At 39.2% G+C, this 13,270-nt stretch overlaps 2 protein-coding genes across 4 annotated transcripts in view; one reads left to right on the forward strand and one right to left on the reverse strand.

The window, feature by feature from the left end:
- LOC117937319 (DDB1- and CUL4-associated factor 7-like) overlaps positions 1-6,698 on the reverse strand; it is a 9,131-nt gene extending 2,433 nt beyond the window's left edge. Inside the window, exons 1-6 of the mRNA XM_034861199.1 lie at positions 6,204-6,698; positions 2,483-2,641; positions 1,220-1,331; positions 706-824; positions 345-554; positions 61-178 (exon numbers count right to left, since the gene is read on the reverse strand). Of these exons, the coding sequence (XP_034717090.1) occupies positions 61-178; positions 345-554; positions 706-824; positions 1,220-1,331; positions 2,483-2,641; positions 6,204-6,341 (856 nt within the window). The 5' untranslated portion in view covers positions 6,342-6,698. The remainder of the gene's footprint in view (positions 1-60; positions 179-344; positions 555-705; positions 825-1,219; positions 1,332-2,482; positions 2,642-6,203) is intronic.
- LOC117937285 (potassium voltage-gated channel subfamily H member 6) overlaps positions 1-7,978 on the forward strand; it is an 18,688-nt gene extending 10,710 nt beyond the window's left edge. For all 3 annotated transcript variants that reach the window (XM_034861124.1, XM_034861125.1, XM_034861127.1), the window contains one exon: positions 7,967-7,978. The gene's annotated coding sequence lies outside the window, so the exon portion shown is untranslated. The remainder of the gene's footprint in view (positions 1-7,966) is intronic.
- Positions 7,979-13,270: the final 5,292 nt, after the last annotated feature.

The raw sequence follows: 13,270 nt of genomic DNA on the forward strand, positions 1-13,270 counted from the left end.
TCTCTCTCTCTCTCAACCTCTGTGTAATTGCTAACTGTGTGTTCTGTAAAACCTGCATACCTGCTGTGCAGATGTGACAGGAGGAATGCGGCGCCCAGGCGATTCCATTGACACAGGCCCTGTGGTTGTTGAGTCTGGCCACCGGAGTACAGGGCACACGCACGTCTAAGATCACCACCTGAGGATAAGAAGAAGGAAAAATACGGACGTTAACCGACGACTGTTTCAACATCTAGACTACTCAAGAGCATATCAAGTATTTTACGTAAATATAGAAAACAGAAACGACGCAAGCACTATGTTTCCAAATCACCTCATATTTACATCAAAGGAGCACCACTAACCTCCATGCTGTCCATCGCCATGGTGACAAGGTAGTTGGGGTCCTGCTTGTTCCAGCAGAGCCGGAGCAGTGGGTGGTGCTGCGGGTCTTCATAGATGATAGTGCTGTGTTCAAGATGACGCAGGTCAAACATGCGAACCGAGCCGTCCGCTCCCACCGAGGCAAACATATCCCTGCCTCCACCCGCTCGGCTGAAAGAGATGTCATACACCTGCAACGCAACCAGACGGTGAGTTCTGAACAGCAAACTGAAGAGCATTTGACATGGAAGATGGGAAAGTTACTTGTTATCTATGGGTAGCAATTTTTTTAAACACAATAAAAATTCTTGAAGGTTTGAGCATTCATGTGACAAGATTTACCTCTTTGTCATGGGCAATGAGCTGCGTCTTGACATGACCAGACACTAAGTTGACCCTGCCCAGCACCTGTCCAGTCTCCAGTCCCCAGATCGTACAGGTAGTGTCAATACTGGAAGTACCTGCACAAAAAAAAAACATAAAAACAATGTCATCAATATTTTCAAATGACTTATGGACAGTGAAGCTTATATATACAGTTGTCTTCAAAATAATAGCAGTTCAACATCACTAACATCATAAATCATATTTTTTTGTTTTTTTACATTGCAAATAATTTACTAGTAAGCTCTGTAGAGTCATAGGGTGTTTCTCAATCTGTGTTCTTCTATGGACTTGTGTTCTTGTGAAACGTCATGTTTGGTGGCCAAAGTACTGACCCAAAAATCCTGTTTTGATTTGGAATTGAATGTGCAGTGTTCCCAATGCATTGATATTTTTCAAACACACTGCTATTATTCTGAACATAACTGTATCAACAATGTTGCCCTTAGGTAACCCTGAACTGAGCTTTTACCTAGCAAGTTTGGGTCCACCTCGTTCCAGTCAAAGGATGTGAGTGGTGCACAGAAGTCAGAGTTCTTGTTATTGTTTAGCAGGCACTCCAGTCGGGTCTCTGTTTCGCCCACCTGTATGTAGAAAACATTTTTCTGTCTATATTTGTGGAATCAGTGAGTTCATACAGACCACATCCACCACAAAAAAATGATGGGAAAAAGAGAAGAAAGGTGGAAAAACTGTTGGATTGCATCGTAGCTGAATTTAATTTGTTTCAATCACAGGCTTTACTATAGTCATCATGCATAAGAAGTCACAATGTTCTCATTCAGAGCATTCGTTTCGATGTCTCACTATGGGATACGCCTCCCTGCGTATCCCATAGTGACACATCTCACTCATGCTACTCTGAGAACTGGGGTTACACAAGTGACCTAAAGTTATACATTCATCAAAATAAATGCAAAAGACACCTCTATAGCATTAGTTACTAATAAAATAAATAAATAAAACTGTTTGAATTATCAATGCATACCAGAATGTAAAATTCTCAGGAAAAGGAAAAACACCATTTTGGTTCCATGCTGTGGCATATGAGAGCCTTAAGCTTTGTTTATACTCGCGCAAGACACCATGGAACGGACCTCCACAAACTGGCCTACAAACAAAATAACCTGTGAATAAGCAAGAAGTAGTAGAGAGTAGGCTGACTGGCAACAGAAGTAAAAACATCCATGATGAACACAAACGTACCGAATAACATTGTCTTTGTGTACTAATTATTAACTGTATCTGTTTCTTGATGTTATAAAACACCCTTTCCAAGAGTCAATTTTCAAAGCTTTGATAAATTAACTGTCTTTCTCAGCATGGCTGTGTTCAGAACACGGTGTTGTCCAGCAACCTTTGTGCGCGGTAACTCAAGTGAAGATTATTGTCTCTTTTAAAAAGTCCATTATATTTTTTTAATCCTCCGTGTCCTCCTTGGCTACGAGCAACTGTGTGGACGAGGGGTGGAGCACGTGCCTGATTATGGTATGCTTGTGTCACGTGGACTACTTAGAAGTCCTCATGGAGATGACAGAACCTACGCACTATAGCTTTAAGAGGTGTACAACCAAGCACCGCGACAACTTTTGGAACCTACACGTTAGACCCAAATAGAGTTAAGTCATTTTTTGGCGTGTGAACCTTGCACCAGGGACACTGCGGCGACCATAAACCTAGGCCTATTTCTAGGACTACACGAGGCCATTGGTTCAGATGAGACTAGTCCCCTTACCCTCCAGATTCTCAGGTAGTCTCCGCTGGTGGCAAGCAGGTCAGGATACGCTCCTTTGCTGTCGGGAATCCACATGACCTTGGTGGTGGGGTAGGGATGGTCGAAGGTGTTTCGACACACAAACTCAGAGTTCTCCTCCTCCAAACCAACTATCTGAACCTGTGAAAAAAAAACAATAACTCACCTTGAGTGAGTCAGTGTAGCATTACTGAGCGGAGAAACAGTACAGTCAGGTGTGACAGGCGGTGATGATTCTAGGGATCCTCGGATGGGATAATCCAGTTAGGGATACATTTGATCAATTTCCGCTCCAATATTCAACCCGAACATTTTGATTTTATGTCATGTTTCCCAATTCTTTGTAATACCACCATATGTCCAGTTTCCACTCGTGCAATTAAATACTCTGAAAAAAGTTAGACGTTAGTTTTAAAACATACATACCGGTCCTCATTTATATATAATAATCTTTATAAATAGATAATTTGTCAAAGCCGAGGTTAAGAAGTGCACAACTAACTGACAGAATAAATTTCAGTAATGCAAGATGAAATAAAAAAGGACAAATCAAGAAGTTAAAAGAACTTATGGGGGAAATTAAAAAAAACAAAAGATTTCTTGAACCAAACGTTTTCACGTGAAATACCCACAAAGTAGATTATGCAAAATAGTCATACGTTCTCTCATTGTGTTACTTATGAATGGAATTTAAGTGAAAATAAATGACTCCCCTTTTTGCTGAGGACCCCCTGGAACTCTCTGAAGCACCCCTGGGGGGCCCCCAACCCTATTTTGGGAACAACTGTATTAAACCACTAACCTGTTATCAAATGTCTGCAACTCACTTCCTCCATTGCATTGGAAAATGTCTTGCATATATTGATGATGTTTTTCTCAAATGAGGGCAAACTGCTCCCTACAATCATCACAAAATATTTTATAAACGCACAAACAGTTTCGTAATACACTCTAAATAGTCTCATTCATAGGCCTCATCAGAACCGGCCAACACATAAGTGAACAAGGCGGGTGCCGAGGGCGTGTTTAAGGGGAACTATGCAGCTTTTTTTTAACAGGACAACTATGGAGTCATTGGAATGGTTATATGACATTTTTGGAGTTAAATGATGGTCATCTCGCTCCTTCCTAGCGCCTGTGAACGGAAAACCCACCCTTGCAACTTTCGGCCAGCAACCCGACAGCCCCAGCATGGCGAAGGATTGCGTGAGGTCAGGTCTCGCGATGTAACAAATTGCTTCACGGCACTGCGCACATACAGCCATTCAGGAACCGGCTAACAACGTAGCAATGGAGTTTTTCACACTATCGTCATGGCTGAGCGGGCAAAAAAGAAGCAGAGAGCTGGAAAAGCATTTTCGGAGGAACAGTGAAAGAGGAAACAGCAGACTGACCGAGAGAGGAGTCAGACAGGAGTAAACATAGGAGCTGCCGAATGTCTATTCTGAAGCTTTAGGGGGAGCTCTATAGAGAAACCTTCAAGAAAACAGCAAAGAAATGGCCAAAACGGCAAAGCGGTAATGTTTACCACTCGGATGAGGAGGATGAAGTAGAACTACCTGATGCTTGCACTAAAAAGAAAGGTTTGGCGTTAACGAGTTAACTTCAGGTTCAACCCAAGGTTTTCTGTATCACAACAGTGGATCGGTTGTGACTGGTTCAATTGCCGTGGTAACTTACACTCACCTATAGGATTATAAGGAACACCAAACCAATACTGTGTTTGACCCCCTTTCGCCTTCAAAACTGCCTTAATTCTACGTGGCATTGATTCAACAAGGTGCTAAAAGCATTCTTTAGAAAGGTTGGCCCATATTGATAGGATAGCATCTTGCAGTTGGAGATTTGTGTACATGGGTACATGGTGGCCATAAAGGGATGGACAGGGTCAGAAGCAATGCTCAGGTAGGCCGTGGCATTTAAACGATGCCCAATTGGCACTATGGGGCCAAAAGTGTGCCAGGAAAACATCCCCCACACCATTACACCACCACCACCAACCTGCACACTGGTAACAAGGCATGATGGATCCATGTTCTCATTCTGTTTACGCCAAATTCTGACTCTACCATCTGAATGTCTCAACAGAAACTGAGACTCATCAGACCAGGCAACATTTTTCCAGTCTTCAACTGTCCAATTTTGGTGAGCTCTTGCAAATTGTAGCCTCTTTTTCCTTTTTGTAGTGGAGATGAGTTGTACCCGGTGGGGTCTTCTGCTTTTGTAGCCCATCCGCCTCAAGGTTGTGCGTGTTGTGGCTTCAAAATGCTTTGCTGCATACCTCGGTTGTAACGAGTGGTTATTTCAGTCAAAGTTGCTCTTCTATCAGCTCGAAACAGTCGGCCACTTCTCCTCCGACCTTTCGCATCAACAAGGCATTTTCGCCCACAGGACTGCCGCATACTGGATGTTTTTCCTTTTTCACACCATTCTTTGTAAACCCTAGAAATGGTTGTGCGTGACTGTAATTGAGCAGATTGTAAAATACTCAGACCGGCCCGTCTGGCACCAACAACCATGCCATGCTCAAAATTGCTTAAATTACCTTTCTTTCCCATTCTGACATTCAGTTTGGAGTTCAGGAGATTGTCTTGACACCCCTAAATGCACTGAAGCAACTGCCATGTGATTGGTTGATTAGATAATTGCATTAGTGAGAATTGAACAGGTGTTCCTAATAATCCTTTAGGTGAGTGTATGTTGGTCAGGGGCAAGTTGTGTTGGCGATTAGACATCAACATGTGTAAAAGTACCGCCTACTGACCAATCAATACTCCGTTGATAACGGCGTTCGGGGAGCTTGGTGCGCGGAGAGAGAGATGCGCTCATAAAAGTTAAAACATTTAGAGACTGTCAACCCCGTTAACATTCTGTGCTGGGTATTTTTATGAAAGATATAGTTTTTAAGCGGAGGGAACGAATGGGCTATTTGTCAGCTTCTTTAGCTGTGTGTTGCCAATGCGAACATCGGTTTGAAGAGACATTATAAAACGCTTAACGTGGTTTAATGTACCTAAACAACAATCAGTGATCACAAAATTTATCTCTCATGTTGCTTCTCATAACCACTGAAAACTGTCAAAAAATCTAACCTAAAGTCCAATTATTATGGACGTTATCTGATATTAAATGTTTCTGTTGGACATGGTTTAATGAACCTAAACTTGACAAATAACTGGACTTTGGGTTAGATTTTTTTTGAGAGTTTTTAATGGTTATTAGGAGCAATATGAAAAATAAATTTGTTGATCATTGATTGTTGTTTAGGTTAATGAAACAACGTTAAGCTATATTTAATTTAGTTATTATTATTATTTGCCCTTGCTAATGATTGTTTACCACTGCCAGGATTGCAACTGAAATATTAGGCTAAAGAAACGACAGTTTATGGAAAGATCTTGTGCCTGACTGACGAGGAAAAGATATTCATAAGCGTTGTAATTTATGCATAACAGAAAACTACTAAATCCTGCTTAGGGCCCCCAAAGGTGTAGGAGCGGCCCTGGGCATTATGTATCACGCTAGCTAACGTTAGTTGGTCAGTGAACCGTTACTTTCACTTGACTTTGATATGGGGCCTGTAGTAGGAGGGGGAGGGGTGACAATTAATATTCTACATTTCATTGATTAAGTACATCTCCTTCAATACGTTAATCTGGCCATGTCTGTCATTAAAAATCAGAATGGGACTTGATGAAGTTACCTTGTTATTGTACTCCTCCACAAAGCTACCGAGCGCCAAGCGGAACCGTTTGTCCGGCCGGACACTCCAGTTCATGGCGTAAACTGTCCACGGCGCCTCGTATTTGTAGATTTCCTTACGTTTACCGTGTAGCGACATCTTCAACACTTGTACAAATAACCTCTAAAAGACAAGTAATCACCAACCAGACAACAAGGCACAACCACCTAACGTTATGCTAACGTTAGTTAGCTAGCGTTAATGTATTGTCTCTGCTAACGCTGTGTAATTCCTATGATGTAGCGTTAGCTAGCTAGCTAATAAGCTCGGTTTCTGTTGAGTCCATGTAGTCCGGACGCTTTAAATAAGGTAAAAGCTTCAACTTTCAAATACAAAATTTGTTACATGTATTAACCGCAAACAGCTGCTGAAAGATGTTCTATAAGGCAGCAATGGCGACGACAGGAGGACAAAAATAATGCGACGATTAGCGTCATCGAGGCTGCTGGTGCTACCTTCAAGGGGCGGCACGAATATAATATATATCACAACAAGGCAAAAAACGGCCCAGCGAGTAGTTTCGGGGGAAAATATGTTTTTTGTACTCGAGTTCCTGCGAGGTTTAAGGGACGTATAGTTAATAGATAATGAATGTTGCAGTGTATTTGCGATTTTTCCGCCAACAACTTGAATGCCCAACGAGTTCTAAGTAAACATCTTCACGGAAGGAGAGTTTAATACATCATTGGAGTTTACGAGAAGTACATGAAGGCATCATGAGAGAGGCTGCGTTCCAAACTCGAGAAGATGTTTTGAAAATCTCAGCTATGAAAAAGCTGCTTTTGTGTATACAGATATGTTGAGGTTCACAGTTTTCCCTTATTAAAGACTTACATCTCTTTTGAATCTATAAATAGAAATCAGGTTGTACTTGGCCCTTTCTCCCAAACTCATCTCGCCAGTACACTGGGATTCTCCCTACATTTAGCTGTGATTTGACCATAGATTTAACCTTCTACTGAAGGATGGTAAATGTGTTTGCACACACATCGGTCTTGTTCCTCTCAGCAATTTGTGTAGGGTAATTCATTAACAGTGATAGCACATTTGTAGAAATTGATCTAATTTGCCTTTAATGCTGCCACGCACTTTGTTTTTTTCCAACAGGTAAAAGCTAAAACAACATTTGCTTGTCCAGTCATCATACATAATGAGTTTCCATACCACAGTGTTTGCCAATTCTGAGGATATTTGCATCACTTTTTATGAGCAGAGGTTAATGGCCATTTAAGGGCTTTAATCATGCACTTTAACCTTACAATATGTTTGGTGAATGGAAGACCTACAACTTTATTTTTTGCTCTCTGGTGACACCTATTCTGGTATTTGGTATTTGAATATGAAATCTTGCCTTTTTAGCCATGCTATTGGAATCTCCTGTGCTCTGCAGGTCTTCTCTTTTCCATAAATACATGATATGTAAAACTGACACTAAATACATGATTTGCATAACCACTGCCACTGTATGACCTTTTTGATTGATGTCAAACAAATGCAGCAGCTCCTACAGATGTCTGACACTTTGGTCAAGGCAAAAAGACACAGCAGCACAACTGATTTTTCAAGCTCTTAAACAGTCTGTCGCTTAGGTTTTTGATCCTCCAAACCACTCTGCTCCATGATGTTGCTTGGGATACTTCTTCGTTCCGAGCGTCTGTCCAACAACTCTGCCACATCCGCATTTGCCGGGGAAGAATTTGAGATATGTAACCACCTCAAAGAAGGCACATATATTTGGGCTTTTTTCACAATGCTGTGCTTTGCTATCGGTTTTCCTGCATCTATTGCCATCCTTTGGGATATGTTCAAGACATACAGGAGAGGAACAGCCCTCACACCAAATGATTTTTTCATTTTCAACCTCTCCGTCATGGACGGTGTCTTCTTGGTGTCTACCGTACCTGGATTATCAAATCATATGTTCTGGAAGATCTGGCTGTTTGAAGCCAGCTGGAATTTTATTTATGCCTTGAACATATGTGGAAGACCCCTCCTGATGGCTTGTATCTGTCTGGACTGTTACCTGGCTGTGGTTCATCCAATCACCTACCGCAAGAGGAAGAGTCTGACTCCCAGGTTCGCGATGGCCGGCATCGTTTGGACTTTGACGATTGCCTCTGGGATTGCATACTTTCTTATTAAAAACTTATACTACACCATGTTTGCCACTTTGCCATTTATAACAGCTATGGTGATAATTGTAATCTGTAATTCTTTAATCCTCCATGCACTAATTAAGTCTGACCTTGGCCAAAAAAACATCCACCTGCAGAAGCAAAGAGCTATTCAGACCCTCATCAACAGCCTGGTAATAACAGTCTTGTCTTACCTTCCTCCAGTGCTTCTGATAGTAATTGGGAGGCCCCTGATCGGCAGTCTCAATACTTTCATATGCACTGCTGCTATACCAATCACCACTACTTCCACTTTAGGCTCTGCTGTCATGCCTATACTCCACCTAAAAAATCATGGCAAATTGGATTGTTTCAGGCTTGGATGCTGCAGGAAGTCTTAATTCATGCCTCATCTGCTTCTGTTTCTCCCTGTGATATATTCAGCTGCTGTCTAAAAACATTTCAACTTTCAGCTCTGTTATGTTAAAAAGTAGAAATAAACCTCAAACTTAACATTCAAATAAGCCAATGTCTATGATGTTTTACATCTGACACATTTTTGTGTGATTATATCCTTGATTTGTATTAATTTAGTGTTACATAGTTATGTACGTATGTTGTTCATTTTGTTATGTGAACTAATATGTTTGCCCTCATAGAAAAAGAACATCAAAAAATAATTTTCTGATGTACTAAAATCTGCATTCTTAGGCCTAGTGCTGCACAATTAATGTTTTTTTTTTTGCATTGGCATTGCAGTGTCAACTTGCGCAATTAACACATTGCAAAAGACTGCCACATATCACAAAAAACACTCTATCAGTAGACAACTACACTTAAAAAGGAAACTGTAATTGTTTTTTTATGGTGCATTTTATGGTTAATTTTATGTTCAATTTGTTCAATTACAGACTGTTGGAAATTATGTTCTTTCATTTGTTTAAAATTCAACAAGCAATTTGTTACATGTTAATTGAATACTAAAAGCAGCATAGAGTAAGAATTGAGTACACTTTAATATATGTTTGTTTATTGCAAGTCATATTGTTTTAAAGATATTAAACAGCGTTATTGCATATTGCAAATTTTCCTCATATTGTGCACCCATTGTTTAGTTGCTGCATGTACATGCTTTGGTACGTGTGTACATAGAGAAATGTTGATATTGTCATTAGAAATCAATAGTAAAATGTCTCACAAAGTAAGACTTACAATAAAGCTGTTGAACTCATTTTGTTTTTCTCATTATTGTTGATAGTAAACTTTAGATCCTCTATAATGGAGAACAGGTAAACACAGAAGACCAAGAGGTGGTTCTGGATTCCCCTGGAGGGACTTCACCTCCCAGCATGCCTAACAGATGAGATAGCTAGTGGAAGGTTCTGAGGAATGCGTTGGAGTCAGCACTGGAACTTTAATCAGGATAAATAGAAATGAACCCCAAACGTTTTAACTAACACTACTATGAATGTGTAAATTTAAACGAGTAAAAAACACAATTGTTCTATTGGCTTTGAATAGAACATATCAGAACAAAATACATGATCATCATTGTAGTCTAGAAGACATATGCTTCTGTGTATAATTTCCTATAATTTGAAACCTCAGACTGAGACAGTGATCTAACAAAAGTAAGGAAAAGTCCAATAAACATGTAAAACAAAGTCCTACTGCTGTACCCAAGCACATCAACTGGATTACTTAGTAAACCCAAAGACCCATTTGGTTCCTCACGTATGATAATATTATAAATGATGAATGTGGGCAGATCATCTTCCATGACAGATGTGCTCATGCAGGTGTGCAGGTATAAACAAACACCATTTGCATATTGGGCTACAGAAGCTGTATGCTGGAAAAACAATAATTTGTGTGATGGAAAGGTGTATTTTCCTAAGAAAATAGCATTGTCTAAATCTAAATTTAGATTGTGCTTTTTGTTTTTTTCTTCTTGAATGACAGATTTTTTCCGTATTGTTTCAATGTTTTACAGAAATCTCACCGGGAAAATTAATTTCATTTGTTGTGATTTAGTCTCATTCTATTACTTCACATGTGTTATTATGATGCTCTTACAACAAATACCATACAATCCAACTGACCAGACTCTGATTCATATTCATATATAGATTAGTATATATGCCAGGCTGCACCACAACAACCCTGCTCACGTGCTCCTGCCTAGAACATCAAGGCAGACCCTTCTGTCTTTTCAAAAAGCCCAAAACATGGAATACTAGTTTTAACCTCCAGGGAAAGTTGGCAAAAGTGCCAACCATCAGTAAGAAGGTCCTTACTTTCTGTTTAAATGCATGTCTACAACTCATCATTCGGGTTTGCCTCCATCCGTTCACCCCACTGCATGTTGCCTGACCCTCCTCGAAACCTGGAGTCAGTAGCCCACATCATGGACATGGTCCACCATTTAAAGGATTACATACTGCCAGACCTAACAGACTTGTGGACCTCATTGCTGCTCAAATTCTTTAACCTTTAAACACACTACGGTACAATCTAAATGGTTTTACTCACCTGCTAACTTTTTTAGGAATTGCTAACAGACCAGACATTATTAATATCTCTCAGAATGGCAAAACAGGGGCCAAACTGTTGGCAAAGTACTGTTCAATCTCAGCAACCATAGGAAGCATGTTTATTTGGAAAAGGCTTTCCTGTACCCTTAGAATTAGATCATTTATAATAATGTGCCAATCTGTTTTGATGAATTCCCGAAATGTGATTCCAACTGAAATTTGACTTGTAATGTGGAATCAAATAAAGTATATGAAGTGTGTGTGTGTGTGTGTGTGTGTGTGTGTGTGCAGATGAACATAATTACAGAATTTTACGAAGCATCATCATAATTTATATGTTTCAGATTGTAAGCAATTGTCAAATGACCCATGCGGTCATGGATGCGACATATGTACATGCTGACACTCATGCTTACTGACTGCCCACGTTTGAGTTTACATCAAGTTATTTACATAATCTGTTAAGTAGCATAGTTGTATAGTAAATACAGCCTAAACCTGTGATATGCCAAGAAAATGTTGATGGCGTATCTTTGGTATTGCTATCTAACAAGGAGATAAAGAAAAGTTCAACATGATTAATATAAAAAAGATTTCAAGAATATTTGATTAAATGGTGCTGCCATAGAAAAGCCTAAGGTTTGAATCATCATCAGTGTGGAAAAAAGAAGATGTATCCAACTTTAAAGCTATTTAAAGGAGGAGTAAAGAGGAACACTGGATGTTGTCTCAAATCAAACGTGCATGACTTGAGTAGCCAATTGGACTTTTACTATATACTACGTTTTTGAATATTACATATTCTACTGAAGCACAGCACAAGTACCCATTTATAGTTTATAGTGAATAAGTAGAAAGCAAGAGGAAGAGGTAGTTAAATATGCTATTGTCAGTGGAAATAGCACAAGACTAGAACTACTTGTATAGGAGAAAAATAAATCATACTGAATATTAAACATGTTTCCAAGTATTCAAACTAGTAGAAAATGCTCACTTATCGCCTTTGTTTAGATAACTCTTTCTTGTAGTTCCAGTTCCCATCACTGGGTGGCAGGAACAGCTTGTTGTGCAGTAACAGGGACTAAATTATGGAAACTAATCCCATATTAAATTATGTATACGTTTTCAAACTCTTTATCTGCGTAACACCAGTTTTGCATTTTAGATGGATCAACTCAAAGCACTAAATCAGTATTTGTGTATCTAGATAAAGACAGAATTAGTTTATCAGTTTTGAATCGTAACAGTTTAAAGAAAATAAAATCTGACAGGATGACAAAGAAAGCATCACTATAGACTGGGCCTAGTTCCCATCAGTGCAGTTATAGATTTAATCCAGTGTAGATAAAAGAGTTCAATGTGTTAGAAAATGAGAGGAAATGGAACTAAAAAGAGAAAAATCTATTTTTCACTCTCTGTAAAGGTTAAGAAGTCATTGGAGTGTTTCATATGTTTTTAATGACACACAATGTATGAAAAAGATTCCATATAAAATGACCATTTCTTCATAAAATATTATCTTATGTATATTTACTCCCACCTTCCTCCACAGTAAAGCACACAATGTATTCAATCAAATTAGCTACCAAAGTGATTGTTTTTTATATATATATATATATACACACACACTATACATTTACATTGTGGAACTTATTGAACAAATAGGAAATAATGCATTAAAACAACTCCCAATAAAGTGGTTATTATTATTCATGTCCTGTGACAATCACACAGTAAATGGTAAACTGTGAAAAGGTTAAAAGAAAATTAAAATTAAAAAATAATATTCACATGAAAAGTACAAAAGATACATTTTCCTCAAATCTTAAATTACAGATATTTAATTTTATAAAACCGTCAGCACACTCCCATGAGGTAACTGTTCCTTCCTCTTGGGCTTACTTGTAGATGAGTGAAAACTGTTTTTTAATACACCTTTGTAGATTATTAAACTTATATAAATCTGTACAGGCCTCATTTTCTCTCAGTTAAGGCTTCTGCTCAATCTCACAATTTAAAAAAGGGACACACAACCATTTACTTTCTGACATTGAGCTGATTCCAATGTGAATGCGGATCATGATGTAGCAATATGTCAAAGAACACTTCAACAAGGAGAATGGCAGGGAGATTTAACGTTTTAACATAAAGCAACAAGCCACCAGACCATTCTGTAAATAAACTAGAGAAAGGTCACATATGGTTTTAGGAGGAAAGCATGTAGATCATCTGTGAGACTCCTGGGTCCTGTGCAAGCCACATGAGACATCTAATGACATTTTTTTACAAAATGACACTCAGTACGAACGCCAGTACATCAACAGGGATTGTACAGGTCTCATAATATCTAGAAAAATACCGGGGGGGGGGGGGGGGGGGG

Source organism: Etheostoma cragini, chromosome 21 (assembly GCF_013103735.1).
Source record: "Etheostoma cragini isolate CJK2018 chromosome 21, CSU_Ecrag_1.0, whole genome shotgun sequence".
NCBI lineage: Eukaryota > Metazoa > Chordata > Actinopteri > Perciformes > Percidae > Etheostoma > Etheostoma cragini.